The following is an 18,206-nucleotide window of genomic DNA, read 5'->3' on the forward strand; positions in this document are numbered from 1 at the left end:
GCTGCAAATCTTTGGGCTCATGGAAAGTAAAAAGAAGATAGCGGTTATGAAACTCCAGAAGAGCAACTAGGACATGTCTATGGAGAATATGAAGATACTCTATGTGAATTTTTCGATAGAGAATAACTAGTAAATGAAAAACAATTATTTCTTGTTATTTTTTCAATGATGTAAGTAAAAAAAAAAATTAAATTTGTGAATATACATTAATTTTTGTGAATAATGCGATGTCTATCTTTTAAATTTTTGTTCTATTCGCGTTAATTAGTCTGAAGTTGTCTTGGATTGTATCAAATACTTTTGTGTCTTTTATCATGAACTTAAGCACATTTTGTGAAAATTTAACATATTTAGGCTGAAGTTCTAGCAAATTGTCACGACCCAAAATCTCACATGTCATGATGGCGCCTATCTCAATACTAGGCAAGCCGACAATCTCAATAAAATACCATATCTTTTAAATTTGAAAACATAATATTTAATTTCAGTGGAAGAAATCTCACAAGTACAAATATAAATACTCCCAAAAACTGGTGTCACTGACTACATAAGCATCTAAATGATAACAAAGTCTGACTACTAAAAATACTATCTGAAAATATATAACAGTACAAAAACTAAAAGGAAAGAAAGTCAAGGTCTGCGGATGCCAAGCAGTTACCTCGATAATCTCCAACAGATAAAACTCCGAAAAACTAGCAACTGCCTTATCCGGAGGTACCTGGATCTGCACACAAGGTGTAGGGTGTAGTATAAGTACAACCAACTCAGCAAGTAACAATAATAAATAAGGAACTGAAAGTAGTGACGAGCTTCATAGTTGAGTCCAATTACAGTAATTTCCAACATAATAATGTAGACATGCTTTCAAGTTCAACATTTAAGCCCAAAACAGTAATTGCATGTCAAGTTCAACTGAAACATAAGATAATATCTCTCAGAAATTTTCAACTAGTGATATATGACAGCTGAAGTGCAACAATAATGAAATCATATGCATCCTCTCAGGACCATAGTCACTCCTTCATTTCATTCACTCAGCACTCATCACTCGCACTCTGTATGTACATGCGCTCACTTGAGGTGTGTACAGACTCTGGAGGGGCTCCTACAACCCAAACACTATAATCCGCATAGACAACTCACATGCTGCACGAACAACTCACGTGCTATAGTATTAATATCTGGATCCGCACGGACAACTCACGTGCTGCACAGAAAACTCACGTGCTATAGTATAATATCTGAATCCGCACGGACAACTCACGTGCTATAGTATCATATCTCACAATCAGGCCGTCGGCCTTACTCAATCGTAAGTCTCTCCAGTCTCTCTGGCTCTCAATGATCATGCAAATCAGCCCAAACAATAATAATATGATGCATCAATAATAAACAATAGAGACTGAGATAAAATAAACAAGTAAACTGTAACTAAGTACAAAACAACAATTTAGCAGATAATTTAACATGTGCACGACCTATGTGGGTCCCTACAGTGTCAACACATAATCTAAACATGATTTGTGGTTCAATTTCTCTACTAAATGGGGAATGTAAAGATAACAACAGATTATTAACTACAAAGTTCCATGGAATTTGACCAAGTCACAATTTCTACGGTGCACGCCCACACGCCCGTCACCTAGTATGTGCGTCACCTCAAAACCGATCACATAATACAAAATCCGGGGTTTCATACCATCAGGACCAAATTTAAAATTGTTACTTACCTCAAGCCGTGTAATTATTTAGTTTGCAATGTCTTTGCATCGTGAATTGGCCACCAAACGCCTCGAATCTAGCTACAAATAATTCGATTCAGTCAATAAAATTTATTGGAATTAATTCCATAAGAAAATACTAATTTTCCAACAAAATCTGAAATTTAGCTCAAAAATTGTCAGTGGGGCCCACGTCTCGGAACCCAACAAAAGTTATAAAATCTGAAAGCCCATTCAATCACGAGTCTAACCATACCAATTTTACCAAAATCCGACATCAACTCGACCCTCAAATCTTCAAATTAAACCAAGGGGATTTTCTAATCTTTCAAACTTAATTCACCCATTAAATGTTAAAAACAATCATGGATTCGGGTAATTTGACCAATAATGAGTTAAGAACACTTACCCCGTTGTTTTCCTGTCCAGACCTCTCTTCTTCGCGAACGCGACAGATCCCTCGCGTTCGCGAAGCACAAAATCGTGCTGCCCAACATTGCTTTTCGCGAACGCGAGCCACTGCTCGCGAACGCGATGCTTTATCAATAATGGCAACTAGTTCCTCTTCATAACCCAAACTGTTCTGAAGTCTAACATATGTGATAGGTCGGTATGGTACTTCCGGAGCATAGATACTTGGAAAATCGGATGAAATCCCGATAGACTGGGAGGCAAGGAAAGCTTGTAAGCAACCTCCCCAACTCGTCTCAACACCTCAACTGGGCCTATAAACCTTGGGCTCAACTTGCCCTTTTTCCAAATCTCATGATTCCCTTCATCAGCGAAACCTTCAAGAGAACTTTTTTACCCACCATAAATGATAAATCATGCGCTTTCTGATCCGCGTAGCTTTTCTGTCTGGACTGTGCTGTACGAAATCGCTCCTGAATTAATTTTACCTTTTCCAAGGCATCCTTTACCAAATCAGTACCATGTAACTTAGCCTCACCGGGCTTAAACCATCCGATGGGCGAATGACATCGCCGACCATATAAAGCCTCAAATGGAGCCATCTCGATGCTGGATTGGTAACTGTTGTTATAAGCAAACTCGGCCAAAGGCAAGAAACGATCCCACTGACCTCCAAAGTAAATCACACATGCCCTGAGCATATCCTCCAAAATCTGAATTATCCGCTCCGACTGCCCGTCAGTCTGCGGATGAAAGGCTGTGCTAAGCTCTACGCGGGTCCCCAATCCACTCTGTACTGCTCTCCAGATATGTGAAGTAAACTGAGGGTCTCTATGTGATATGATAGAAATTGGCACACCGTGCAACCAAACTATCTCCTGAATATAAATCTGGGCTAACCTCACCGAAGTATACATAGTCACAACCGGAATAAAGTGTGCCGACTTGGTCAACCTGTCGAGAATGACCCAAACTACATCAAACTTCCGCACGGTCCGCGGCAACCCAACTACAAAGTCCATAGTAATGCGTTCCCATTTCCACTCTGGTATAGTCATCTACTGAAGTAGGCCGCCTGGCCTCTGGTGCTCATATTTAACTTGCTGGCAATTTAGACACCTAGCTATATACTCAACTATGTCCTTTTTCATCCTCCGCCACCAATAATGCTGCCTCAAGTCACGATACATCTTCGTAGCACCTAGATGAATAGAATACCGAGAACTGTGTGCCTCCTCTAGAATCCTTTTCCTCGGTCAATCCACATTCGGAACACATAAACGATCCTGGAGTCGCAGAACACCATCCGCGCCAATAGTAACTTCCTTGGCCCCACCCCGTAGTACCGTTTCTCGAAGAACCATTAAGTGTGGATCATCATACTGGTGAGCCTTGATCTGCTCAAATAGTGAAGACTGGGCCATAACACATGCAAGAACTCGGCTGGGCTCTGAAATATCCAGCCTCACAAGTCTGTTAGCCAAGGACTGAATATCTAAAGCTAATGGTTTCTTCTCTACTGAAATGAAAGCCAAACTACCTATACTCTCCGCCTTTCTACTCAAGGCGTCGGCAACCGCATTCGCTTTGCCTGGATGATACAAGATAGTAATATGATAATCTTTTAGTAACTCAAGCCATCTGCACTGCCTCAAATTTAGGTCCCTCTTCTTGAACAAATGCTGCAATCTGCGATGATCAGAGTAAACTTCACAAGACACCCTATAAAGATAATACCTCCAAATCTTAAGAGCGTGAACTATTGCAGCTAACTCCAAATCATGTACTAGGTAGTTCTTCTCGTGGGATTTCAGCTGACGTGAGGTATATGCAATAACTTGCCTCTTCTGCATTAATACACAACCCAAACCAATGCGTCACAATACACTGTATACATCTCCCAACCGGAAGGCAACACTAACACTTGTGCTGTAGCCACTACAGTCTTGAGCTTCTAAAAGCTCACCTCAGAATCATCAGACCATCGGAACGGAGCAACCTTCTGGGTTAATTTGGTCAAAGGTGTTGCAATAGATAATAAATCATTCACGAACTGACGATAATAATATGCTAATCCTAGGAAACTCCTGATCTCATTCACCGAAGTGGGACGATGCCAATTCTGAACTGCCTCGATCTTTTTGGGATCAACTTTAATGCCCTCGCCCGATACAATATGCCCCAAGAATGCTACAGAATTTAGCCAAAACTCGCATTTGGAGAACTTAGCATATAGCTTTTATTCCCGCAAGGTCTGCAGAACCAGTTTCATGTGCTGCTTGTGCTCTTCCTTACTGCGCGAGTAAATCAAAATATCATCAATGAAGACAATGACAAACGAATCAATATATTGTCTGAATACCCTGTTCATCAAATCCATAAATGCCGTCGGGACGTTAGTTAAATCAAGAGACATCACCAGAAATTCATAATGACCATATCTAGTCCGAAAAGCAGTCTTCGGAATGTCCGAATCCCGAATCTTCAACTAATGGTATCTCGACCTCAAGTCGATCTTAGAAAACACCCTAGCACCACGCAACTGGTCAAATAGATCATCAATTAGAGATAGTCAATACACATTCGCATAGTTCCATCCTTTTTCTTCACAAATAATATTGGTGCACCCCAAGGCAATACACTCGGTCTGACGAACCCTTTGGCTAGTAACTCCTCAAGTTGTTCTATCAATTCTTTTAATTCTTTCGGAGCCATGCGATACGATGGGATAGATATAGGCTGGGTATCTGGAGCCAAGTCAATACAAAAATCAATATAACGATCTGGTGGCATGCCTGTAAGATACGAAGGAAATACATCGGAGAACTCCCGAACTACATGCACTGAATCAATAGTCGGAGTCTCTGCAGTAGTATCCCGAACATAGGCTAGATAAGCCAAACAACCCTTTTCAACCATGTGTCGAGCTTTTAGAAAGGAAATAACCTATTTAGATGCGCTGACAGACGAACCCTTCCTCTCAAACCTAGGAAATTCCGGCATTGCCAAAGTAGCAGTCTTAGCATGGCAATTTAGGACGGCATGATATGGGGATAGCCAGTCCATGCTCAGGATAATCTCGAAGTCGGTCATATCAAGCAGCAGAAGATCTGCTCTAGTCTCATAACCATAGAATGTAACAACATAGGACCGATAGATCTAATCCACAACAACAAAATCACCTACAGGAGTGGACACATAAACAGGAGTACTCAAGGACTCTCGAGAAACACCCAGGAAATGAGCAAATAGAGATGACACATATGAATACGTAGATCCTGGATCAAATAATACGAAGGAATCCTTGCCGAAAATAGAAATAATACATGTAATCACTGCATCTAAGGCCTCTGCATCTGGCCTGGCCGGAAAAGCATAGAACCGAGCTGGAGCGCCAACTGGATGGCCTCCACCTCTAGGATAGACCCTACCCACCTGCCCTCCACCTATGGGTGGTCGTACGGCTGGTGGAGCAACTGGTGCGGTAATCATAGACTGCTAACCCTGATACACTGGTCTACCCCGAAGCCTGGGGAATAATCTCCACATGTGACTGAAATCCCCGCACTCGTAACAACTTCTCGGTGCGATGGGATGCTGACTAGAAGTCTGGCCCTGGTGACCTGAATAGCCACTGGAATAACCCTGAATAGCTGGTGGGCGATGGCATAGCACTAAAATAAGGTCACACTAGGGTACCCCGAGGAGGTGGTGGTGCTGGATATGGGGGCCTACTGGACTGCCCTCTCATGAATTGACCTCTACCCCCATACGGAACACCTCTGAACTCTCCAGAATATCTAAACCGCTTATCCCTCATAACCTGCTCTCGGCTACGTTGACGCACACACTCAATCCTTCAGGCTATCTCCACAACCAGCTTATAAAAAGTCCCCATCTCAACCTCTCGGGCTATAGTGGTCTGAATGCCAGTATGTAAACCCACAACAAACCTCCGTACAGTAGGGAGTATCATAAGTATATTGCAAGATAACTTAGAGAACCTCGCCTTATAATCGGTCATTGACATTTGACCCTGCTGGAGCTGCTCAAACTAGAACTGCAACTCTTCCCTCTGGGAGGGTGGAATATACCTGTCCAGGAAAATACGGGTGAACCTGTCTCAAGTCATGGGAGGAGAATCTATTGGTCTGCCAAGAAGACAAAACTTCCACCATCTACGGGCTCTGCCCTTCAACTGAAAAGTAGCTAAGTCTATCCCATGAGACTCCAATATCCTTATGTTGTACAGTCTGTCCCTGCACCAATCAATAAAATCCTGGGGATCCTCATGTCGCTCACCCACAAAGACAGAAGGATGTAGTCTAGTCCATCTGTCCAATAGCTTCTGCGGCTCGACGGCCGCAACTGGTCTCGGCTCAGGTGTAGCTGCTGCCACTGGCTGGACTTCACCCACAGGTAGTGCACCCTAGGTCTGATATACTACAGCTGCCTGCCCATGAGCTTGTGCGGTAGGGGTCTGAGCTCTCCCCCCCCCCTCCACGCCTAATATGTGGCTGGGTGTGCCGAAAATAAACTGACTAGTCATAGTGTCCATGAACCGCAGCATACGGCCCATGACCTCCTGGAATCCCGATGCAGATATGAAATCCACCGGAGCTGGCTCGGCTACGGGCACCTCAACTTATTCCTCAATAATAGGATCCTTTGTTGGACCCACTGGTGGCATAACTGGAACAATTCTGGGATGCCCTCGTCCCCTACCACGGGCTGGAGCGCTTCCTCGACCTCAGCCTCTAACAATAGGGGGAGTAGCTCTTCCCTAGTCTGGAACCTCATTAGAGCGCGTTCTCACCATCTATGAGAGAATAAGAGAAAGGCATTTAGTACTACATAAATTGCACGATGGGAGATGAAGAAAGGTAGTTTCCTAACACTCTATAGCCTCTCGAAGATAAGTACAGACGCCTCCGTACCAATCCGCAAGTAGCAATTATGTCACTTGAATCAAATAAGCATGTAGCAATTTGTCACGACCCAAATTCACCTATAGTTTGTGATGGCGCCCAACATCCTAGCTAGGCAAGCCAACTAATGATTTAAATATATATTCATTTCTTTAAAAATTATCCGAGTAATAAAACTCGCCGTACTTGCAAAAATTAAGACAATGTGAGAAATAAGATAAATTAAAACCCAAGTAAAATAATTAAATCCAAAAATTTTACTAGTGTGTGCCAAGACCTGGTGTCACAAGTGTATGAGCATCTAGTAGATTATACAAAATTCTAAATACTGTCTAAAATAAAATAGACAGAATACAAATACAAAAAGAGGCACTAGTTGCTACAAAACGGCTCAGAAAGGCAGCTCACCACTAAGCCTTTGGATAACGTGGGTGCGCCCAGATAGGTCCTCCGATAGCACCTGTCTCAGGTCCTGCACAAAAATTGCAGCAAGCATAGCATGAGTACGTAAACAACGTGTACCCAGTAAGTATCAAGCCTAATCTTGAAGAAGTAGTGACGAGAGGTCGACTTTGACACTCACTATGGGTCAATAATATTACAATAGAAATATTTAATTAAAAATAATTTTTAGGTTAACAACAATAATTTTCTTGACAAGCAGAAATAATTAATTCCTTGCATTTAAATAATTTCAAATTTATTAATTTACTTCACAAGCAGCAGTTAAAATATCAAGGTATCGTGTAATTATTATTATTAGGCACGATTTCTGCCGAGGTCGTACGGCACAGATCCAGAGTATCGTGTACACTGCCGAAGGATGTGCGGTACGATCCATAGATGCATCTATACTGCCGAGGTGTTTGGCCCACTCCATAAGAAAGGAGGACATTTTCTTATGAACCTCCGAAATGAGAAGTTGTTACAATTTTAACACATAGGATAGTCAATTTCTATTAACAATTAAATAATTTACACAAAATTCAAGTATATGAAGTTTCAATGTTTTACTATTTTCTCTAACAATTTACAATATAATTCCAGTAATTTAATTAAATAAAAGATGCAATTATCACAAGTAATTCATGATTTGCGTCCTAAACTACCGGGACATAGCATAATTAGTAGCTACGCACGGACTCTCATCACCTCGTGTGTACGTACCCTCCACAATTAGCAATAACTATTAATGTAAGTCACCTATGGGGTAAATTCCCTCTTACAAGGTTAGGCAAGAGACTTACCTTGTCTCAAAGCCCACTCCCCGATCACGATATCCCGTAAAATCTCAATTCGGTGCCGAAAAATCTGAAACTATCCAAAAGTTATATAAAATAATTAATATATGCTCAATAATTCAAAATTATACTATTAAATAAATTACCCTATCCAAAATGATAAATTCCTAAAATTCACCCCGAGCCCACGTACCCGGATTCCGAAAATTTTTGGAGAAAATCGTTATCCATAATCTCAAGAACTCATACAATTTTCATTCAATTCCATAACCATTTTCGTGGTTAAAATCTCATTTTTATACAAATCTAGGTATTTCTTCTAACCCTTGATTTTCACAATTTACAGATTATAATCTATCCACAATCTATGTATTTAACTCAAGGTTTGTAGAATTAGCTTACCTTCAGGTTGCTGGTTGAAATCCCCTCTCAAAAGCTCCAAAATCGCCCAAGAATGGAGAGAAATGGGCAAAAATGACTGTTTTTTCCCGTTCTTTAAGGATTCTACCAAACAGCCCTTTCGCATCTGCGGCTCCACATTTGCGAAAAATGCGTCGCAGATGCGGCATCCCCCTAAGACGGCCCCGTCCGCTTCTGCGGCTTGTACATCGCATATGTGATGCGCTTCTGCGGTTGTACCTATGCATCTGCGCCTAGTCCGCTTATGTGGTGCTTTTCATGTACCTGCGGGCTCGCACCTGTGGCCGACCAAGCGCAGGTGCGGTTGCAGCAGAAGCTGGAAGCTTCAACTATTGCTCCAAGGTCCAAAATCGATCCGAACCTCATCCGGTTAACACCCGAAGCCCCGGGGGGCCCGTCCGAATATACCCACAAGTTTGAAATCATAAAACGGACTCGCTCAAACCCTCGGAACATGAAATCAACTTCAATACTTGAGCATGTTTTGGTATGCAGTTTTAACAAATGAACTAAATAACTTTAGCATAAATTTTTAGCTTGAACGTGAAACAACTTCACGCTACATTAGCATGAAGTTTTTAGTTTGTATTTGATTGAAACTTCATAATTCAACGTGAAACAACTTTATTCTATATCCCCTATACAAAGTTTTTTAAAGATCTATAAGTAAAAACTTCATGTTTCATCCGTCAAACAACTTCATGCAAGTGTGATTAAATGAGCATTAGTGAAAATATCTATAAGCGTTAATTGAATTTCGATTTTGTTTTTAAGTTTAAAACTTAAACAGCATGATGAATTACGAAAATAATTACAGATCAATCAGTTTCAAAAAAACTAATTCGACTTCTGAAAATGAATTGCAATACTCACAATGTAATTTTGAATTTGGAATTTGAATCTGGTTCAACAGTTTCTGATTTTTTGATAAAGCTGCTTAGAGGAGAGGAGATCTGAGGAGGGACGGAGTGATGGAGGAAAACGGTAATGCGATTAATGCGTGATGCATCTTTTATATCTTTTGTCAGAGGTATAATTGTCTTTTTATGACAGATTTTTTGTAAGCTGGCTACCAAATAAATAATGTTTTAAAAATAGGGTACATGTTAAAATATGACAGAAATATAGGGAACAGCTGCAAATACCCCATATTAGACAGCTCACATAACAGGCCGGATTGGCTCCGGTACATAGAGCTCCAGTAACTCTCAATGCTTATTTAAATGGAAGCCACATATCCCTTTGATGGCCAGATTTCATCTCTTTTCCGCCACTCGTTTGAACTCTTTTGCTACGTAGGAAAAAAATGGAAGAACCCAACACAAAGTAATGAAAAGCTCACTATACAGATTGTTTTACTCCAAATTCAAAATCAGCTAGAAGAATCTCAAATTAATTACTATTTCTTTGAGTTTAAAATGGGTAAACAAAGAAACAAAGCTTCGTTTGACACAAAATTGAATGACACTCTTAATAATGAATGTTGTAGCAGAGAAGAAAAAAATCTTGTGTGTTTGACGTATACACACAGCCGTGTCTTCTCCACTACAGGCCCAGCCCAATTGGTGACTAGCTCATATTCTTAGCATTGTAACACTAATTGTAACACTACTACATTTTTGCTTAAGTAGAATAGCCAACTTTCTATTACATTTGGATAGCTACTTTATGTAACTATAAATTCTGAGGACTCTTCTAGAAAGAGGTTAGACATTCATTTTGGAAACAAGAAACATATATCTCCTCTCTCTCTCTCTCTTCTCAGTAGACTAGGGCATTTCCACCATGGAAATTCCTTGTTAGCTTCCGCAATTCCTTGGTATCAAAGCAGGATACGGACTCCTCTCAACGTTGATTTTCATCCGATCGTACCCGTCAAGCTGGTTTCTTACAATTTTACCTATCTTCAATTTGGGGGTTTTCTTCAGCGGCAAAATCTAGTCTCAACTGTGATCTTCCATGGTTTCGTGATAGTATTCTGGTGGTGTTATTCGTCTTCAACTGGTAGTTGACTTACTCCTCTGCATTTTGATCCGATTTGAAGGCCTTGTCTTTTTCAGGTAGTGAAAAAGGACGATACTTTCTTCTATAATTTCGACTTGCATGCTTCAATTTTTTGGTAATTTTTACTGTGGTTGAAAATATTTGGGTATACAATGGTTGATGAACGTGTGAATTCTTCTACTGAGTCCGATGGTTTCACTATATTCACTCTAGATCCTTCACATCCTCTCTATGCTCATCCTTCAGACAGCCTTGATACTCACCTAGTATCTCCTTCTTTCGATTGTACTGGATTTATTGCCTGGCGTAAAAGCATGTCAGTTTCCCTTTCTACCGAAAACAAACTGGCACTAATTGATGTTCGTCAGTCCAAACCTTCTGAAAGTTTACCTTATTATCCCTACTAGGAAAGGTGTAATGATATGGTGGTCGCTTGGATCACTAATTCACTGTCTAGGGACATTGCTACAAGTGTTCTAGGTTATGACACTGCTAGAGAAATTTGGTTGGACATAAATGAGAGGTTTGGTCAATCAAATGGTTCTAAGTTCAATCAAATTCAAAGGGAAATTGGGACTATTTCCTAGGGTACCTTATACATAGCGTCTTACTTCACCAAATTCCGTAGTCTTTGGGATGAGCTTCATACTGCTTGTGTAGGTCCTACATGTTCATGTGGTGCTCTACCCAAATTCCTTAATGAAATGAAACTATTCTGGTTTTTGGCTGGTCTAAATAAGTCTTGTAGCACTGTCAAGAGCAACATCCTTATGATTTCCCCACTTCTCTCAGTTAGTAAAGCTTATTCCATGTTACAACATGATGAGAGACAAAAGGAAATCTCTCCAGCTCCAGGATTTTCTAATGATTCTATTTCGTTCTCTGCCTCCTCTGCCCCTCAACCTATCCAATGTCTTCTGGTGGGCATAGATCTTTTAACCAGAAGATACAGTTTGAGCCAAAGAAACCTGAACAGCCTATGATATGCAAATACTGCAAAAAACCAGGTCACACCATTGAAAAATATTATAAACTGCATGGTTTTTCTGCTGATTTCAAGTTCACGAAGAGCAAGAGATCAACTTCATGTGTTCAAGCTGAGGTTCCCACTTATGCCTCACTTGCTTCACCTATAGAACAGGCTTCACATGCCAACCATGGGTTCATTACCAAGCAATATCAACACCTTCTTACACTCTTGGGGTTCGTTTGGTAAAGTGTATAAGAATAATGCCGAATAAGGTGTATTAGTAATGCTGGTATTAGTTATGCTTGCATTAGTTATGTTGGCATTAGTTATGCTGACATATTTCTTATCCATTATTTGGTTTGATGTATTAAAGCATTGCACATTTTCTAAAATAATTATTTATTTACAAAAATACCATCATAACCAGTCCATCACGTTATCTTCTTAAAAGAAACATATGTTGTGGAATGTTTTTACATGAAAAAGGCTTAAAACAATTATTTAATTTGTCCACCTATATTGTAGTATAGAAATTAATATTTATTTATAAAAAAAAATATGCTAAGTATTTATTTATTTATTAGGGATATAATTATGTTTCTCACTTTCTTGGATTATTTCAAACTTGCATTAATCTAATAGCATATTTTATCAAGCATAAATTTTGAAGGACAATTTTATCCTTAACTAAGTTAATGCATGCATTAAAACTCATTGCATTGTTAATACCATGGTTTCTTATGCATTAGTTATGCATAGAATAATAGCAAATTGGGTGTATAACTAATGATTGCATAACTAATGCATATGCTTAAAAAGTGTACCAAACAAAGTATTACTAATACACAAAGCTAATGCATCCTATCAAACGACCCCTTGAAGCATTCCCACATCTCTCCTGGCTTCTCCAATGATTCTTACTCTGGGAGTAATCATGCTTATGCCCACTTTGTAGGTTTGTTTTGCAATTCTGTAGTTAAGGCTGTGAATTTTCATGCATGTGCATCTTCACAGTTAAGTGCTGATATATGGATTCTTGATTCAGGGGCTACTAACCATATGACACCTCACAAATATCTTCTTCACAATCTTCAACCATTAACTAGACCATACTTAATTACACTGCCAAATGGTTATAAAGTAAAAGTTGTTTCCACTGGGTCTTTACACCTTAGATATGATATTGTCTTGCACAATGTTCTTTTTCCATCATTTCAGTTCAACTTAATTTCAATCTATTAGCTTCTTCTACAACTTCACTGTATGGCAGTTCTCATTACTTCCCATTGTTTCTTATAGGGCCCTTCTCTGAAAAGGCTAAGCATTTTCTTCATCTTGATGATAGTCCTCTAGTTTCTCCTCCTCCATCTAATGTTTCATGTAATTTTTGAACTTTTGTTCCTACTGTATATCTTGCATTTAATTCTGTCAATAATCACCTTCCCATTAGTCCCCCATGTAATCCATCCATTGATATTAATAAGACATATTTGTTTTGGCATCAGAGAATGGGTCATATGCCTTTCAATAGAATGAAATCTATTCCATTTATTTCTTCACAGATTCCCCTAAACAATCCTTTTATGTGCTATTTGTCCTATGGCTAGACAACAAAGGTTGCCATTTTCTGATAGCACTACACATTCCTCTGTCGCTTTTCAGCTGGTTCACATTGATATCTGGGGACCTTACAATATTGTCACCTACAATGGTTTTAGATACTTCCTCATTTTAGTAGATGACTATACTAGGGTTACCTACAATGGTTTTAGATACTTCCTCATTTTAGTAGATGACTATACTAAGGTTACCTGGACTCACCTCCTTTCTAGCAAGAGTAATGCCTTATCCGTCCTTAAAGCCTTCACCTCTATAGTGCAGACTCATTTTCACACCTCAGTCAAGACTTTTGGATCTGATAATGCATTTGAACTAGGTTTCGGTCTTGAATCTAGATCCTTCTTTACTTCTCAAGGCATCCTACATCAGGCAACTATTCCTCATACTCCACAACAAAATGGTATTGTGGAGAGGAAACACAAACACCTCTTAGAAACCTCGAGAGCCTTGTTATTTTAATCCAACTTACCTACCAAATTTTGGGGTGATTGTGTTGTTACAGCCACATACCTCATTAATAGGTTTCCCTCTACTGTTCTTAACAACATCTCACATTACGAGAAATTGCATGGTCATCCCCCTCATCATGATCACCTTAGATCTATTGATTGCCTTTGCTTTGCCACCTTTCCTAAGCGTGGTAGAGACAAGTTTCAATCTAGAGTAATTTTTTCCATGTTTTCTTGGATACCCTTGTGGCAAGAAAGGGTACAAATTGCTCAACTTGCCTTCCCATACTATCTTCTACTCTAGAGATGTTGTGTTTCATGAGCATGTTTTTCCCTACTCCTCTAATTCCTCAACTCCTTCCTCCTCTTTTCCTTCTATTTTTGTTGATACTTCTACTCCTAATCTCCCACCTACCTCTTCTTCTCTTTCTGATTATATTGCTGACTCCTCTCCTACTTCTCCTCCTTCTCCTCCTTTTTCCTCTCCTAGTACTGCCTCGTCTCTCTCACCATCGTTTTTTCCTCCTACTTCTTCTTATCCTCCATATGTTCCTCCTCTTAGAAAGTCCCTTAGGGTGCCACACCTTCCTCCTCATTTAGCAAACTATGTCTGCTTTGCCCCTGCATACGTTGATTCTAAAGTCGTCACTGCTGCCCTGCACCTGCATGAGCCTCAGTACTATCAACAGGCTGTTTCTCATCCTTCTTGGGAAGAGGCCATGCCGAAGGAATTCCAAACTCTAGAGGCTAATAATACTCGGGAGATTGTCCCTCTTCCCCCTAACAAGAAGCCCATACCTTGCAAGTGGGTGTACAAAATTAAACAGAGGTCTGATGGTTCTGTTGAAAGGTACAAGGCAAGGTTGATCATTAGAGGTGATACTCAAAAAGAGGGCATTGACTACAATGAGACATTCTCCCAAGTTGTCTAGTTTACCACTATCAAATGCCTTCTCTCTTTTGCAGTCAACAGCCCAATGGGTGGCTAGCTGATATTCTCAACATTGTAACACTACTACATTTTTGCTGAAGTAGAATAGCCAACTTTCTATTACATTTGGATGGCTACTTTATGTAACTATAAATACCGAGGACTATTCTAGAAAGAGGTTAGACATTCATTTTGGAAATATGAAACATATATCTTCTCTCGTCTCTCTTCTGAGTAGACTAGGGAATTTCCACCATGGAAATCCCTTGTTAGCTTCCGCAATTGTCACCATTAAGAGTGTGACATCCATATTCTCTGTAGTATAAAATATAACTTTTTTTCTCTACAACATTTGCTCCATAGCTGTACGCGTGCGAACACTTTGAAGAGGTTCTTCTAAAGAAAATAAGGTGGGTCGATGGAACTAGATACGAGGAGAAGAATTGGGTATATTTCATATGGTGGTGTGTTTTTATTTTCTCTCTTTGTTTGGAAAGACGGAGAAGAGTTTTAAATGAATGTAGGAAAGAGATGAAATCTGGCCATTAAATTATCATAGGGATACATGGCTTCCATCTAAATGTGTATTGAGATTTACTGGAGCCAATTCGGACCCGCATAACAGAGGCTGACAACTGAAGTTCTTCATAGGCTATACTTTGAGAAATACGAACTTTATACACCATCAAGATGAGCTTTTGGTTTGACACGTTAAAAATAAACATATATATATATATATATATATATATATATATATATATATATATATATATATATATATATAACAAAAGATCATTTGTTTTAAACCGAAACAGAAGAGTAACAAGTTCTCATAACTCAATTGGTTAGACCATCCACTTAGTAAGCGGAGGTCCTGAGTTTGACTCTCAATAGAACATTTTACTTTTTATATTTCTTTATTTTGCTTTGTAATATTGAATCAAAAGATGATTTGTTTTGAAGTGAAATAAAAGAGCAAGAAGCTCTCGTAGCTCAGTTGGTTAGACCATCCACTTAGTAAGCGGAGGTCTTGATTTTGACTCTCAATAGAATATTTTATTTTTTGTATTTTTTTTATTTTGCTTTGGTTGTATTCGTTGAGCGAATGAATACAGTTGATGCGGTTTTGAGTTCGACTCTCAAATAGAATATTTTATTTTTCTGTATTTCTTTATTTCGCCTTGGTTGTATTTGTTACGCTAATGAATACAGTTGATACATGTTGTATTCGTTGCGAACGAATACAATTGACACATGCCTTATTCGGTGCACGCATGAATACAAGTGGTACAAACTAGTAACAATTGAACAATAGCTATGAATAATAATTAGACAAATTATAATTACGTTTAGTAAATTGGTTATTAGGCTCTAAACTATAGTAATTTATGAAAATTCCTCATCAAAATATAATCAAAATTATATTTTTCAAATTTACCCAAAGAAAGTATTACTCGTTCAATCCATCCAAACTTAAGCTGGTTGGACTGGGCGTATGTTCAGTGACGAGTCATTGCTGACATAACCCAAGTTAATCCATCTAAAAGGTTGGTCTAATTTGGGCTGTATTTATACCTTTTTAGCCTGAATTAATCCATAATAAGAAAATTTATCAAAACATAGAAATATCGTATTTTTGAGTTTGGTATTTTTGAATAGCCATGATAAATATTAGAAAAAAGATTTTAAATGTTTGTTTTTGTAATTGAGCAAATCGTAAAAGAACAAACAAACCAAAATAGCTAATGTACGATGTTAGGTTTGCAACTTAAAATTATGTATTGCCAATGTACGCTCGGAATAAGTAACTAATACAACAATATAAAACTTTTCATAAGCAATGCAATGTTTGATTTCCACTGTTAATCGACTCTCCATGAGTGATACCGTCATACTTATTTAGGAATTTATGTTTTATTTTATGGATAATAGTATTTACTGTAAGAACAATGCCTTCATTAAAATGTAGAATTCCTGTCCAATAATCACTATTATCATACCTACATTTTTCTAACCACAATTTGTATATTATCATTCACTGTGTAACAATCACTCTATTGTAATCCCTGAAAATTTAACGACCCTGCATTAGGTATGCACGAATTCCGTTTCTCATTTGAAATAAGAATACGTGTATTAATTGGATAATTGTATCTAATTAAATACGATGACTACCTTTAATATATACAATTTATGCTTAACAATTTTGAATCATAATCTCTATTTCTCGAATAATAAAATGTGTCACTTGGTGTAAATCTTAATCCTCACAAATTATAAATCAAGTATACTTTGATACGAAGTAGCCGCGCGCTGAATTATATATCTAACATCTATAATAGGACTATTCTAAACTGTCTAACTTTTTTTTAGCCAGTAGATTTGTTTGTCGTTTGGCTTAACATTAAGTTTTCTGTCTCATGTAAGACTTGTCTTTTCTCATTTCTGATCCCTAATATCTTCTCTTTATATCTTTCATAGATGAGAGAAGACATAGTAGGGGAGAGGGAGGATCAATATGGCAAGTCATAAAAAGGAAGAAGTAAAACCAGTTTTGGGTTATGAAAGATCAGAAAGTTTCTACCAAACAGATGGTCATAATAATTATCAGCAATTTCATCCAAATGCAGCACAACCCCTTAATTTGTATGATTATAATGAACAACCTAATCATAATTATCCAGCTAGACCTCTACCTTATGTATCCCCTGAAGTTAGGCAAGGATTCTCTTTCGCCCGTGTAATGCTCTGTCTAATGGTATTTTTAATCTTGTTTGCATCTCTTATGAGCATGGTCGCATGGTCAGTATTTTCATCATATTGGCCAACAATTAAGGTAGAATCATTCGTTGTTCGTTCCTTTGAGATTTCCAACGGATCGTTGCTGAAAGCAAATTGGGAAACCAAAGTATCTGTGAAAAATACAAATCATCGTTCATCAATCGTGGTAGAGCAGGCAGAGAGTAGCTTGGTATACAAGTACGTTGTTCTTGACACGACTTCGTTGGTTGATCATTTGGAAATAGCAAAAGAGAGTACCCTCATGTTGCTTGACGCTTTTGCATTTCCCAATTCTAAACGGAGCTTCACCGGGGATTCGGTGCACAATGAAATGGCTAAAGATCAAGGAAGAGGGCACATTCTCTTTGATTTGAAAATTGATGTTCAAGTCATATTTAAGTCCGGGGTTTTGGAGAAGAGAAACAAGATCCGTGTGTATTGTGAAAAAATTAAATTGAATTTCCAAAATGGTTCCCCGATTCCAACGTGGGATGGTTCTAAAAGTGAATGTATAAATGGTTGAATCAAGTTTTGTCATCTTTTCTCTTTTTGATGTAATGCAGTAAGATAAATAATTTTTTTTTTTTTTTTTTACCAGTAAGAGCATAGGTATAAATCGAGTTAAAAATAGAATATGTTATGTTATTAATCCCTTCTCAACCTGCATAATGGTTTTACCAAGTGCAAGGGAATTGATGGAGATTGCACAAAATATGTGTGGATGAAT

The 18,206-nt window shown here is 38.6% G+C and overlaps 1 protein-coding gene across 1 annotated transcript; it reads left to right on the top strand.

Annotated features, from left to right (window-relative positions):
- The first annotated feature begins 17,216 nt into the window (after positions 1-17,216).
- LOC107786150 (uncharacterized) lies at positions 17,217-18,002 on the top strand. The gene has a single exon (XM_016607601.1). The coding sequence runs from the start codon at positions 17,217-17,219 to the stop codon at positions 18,000-18,002; it is 786 nt and encodes a 261-aa protein (XP_016463087.1).
- The last annotated feature ends 204 nt before the right edge of the window (positions 18,003-18,206 follow it).

The sequence above is a fragment of the Nicotiana tabacum genome, chromosome 2 (assembly GCF_000715075.1).
Source record: "Nicotiana tabacum cultivar K326 chromosome 2, ASM71507v2, whole genome shotgun sequence".
NCBI classification, from domain to species: Eukaryota; Viridiplantae; Streptophyta; class Magnoliopsida; order Solanales; family Solanaceae; genus Nicotiana; species Nicotiana tabacum.

Excerpts from the sequence above, each read along its gene's own strand:
- LOC107786150 (XM_016607601.1), top strand. The coding sequence starts at position 17,217 with ATGGCAAGTCATAAAAAGGAAGAAGTAAAACCAGTTTTGGGTTATGAA.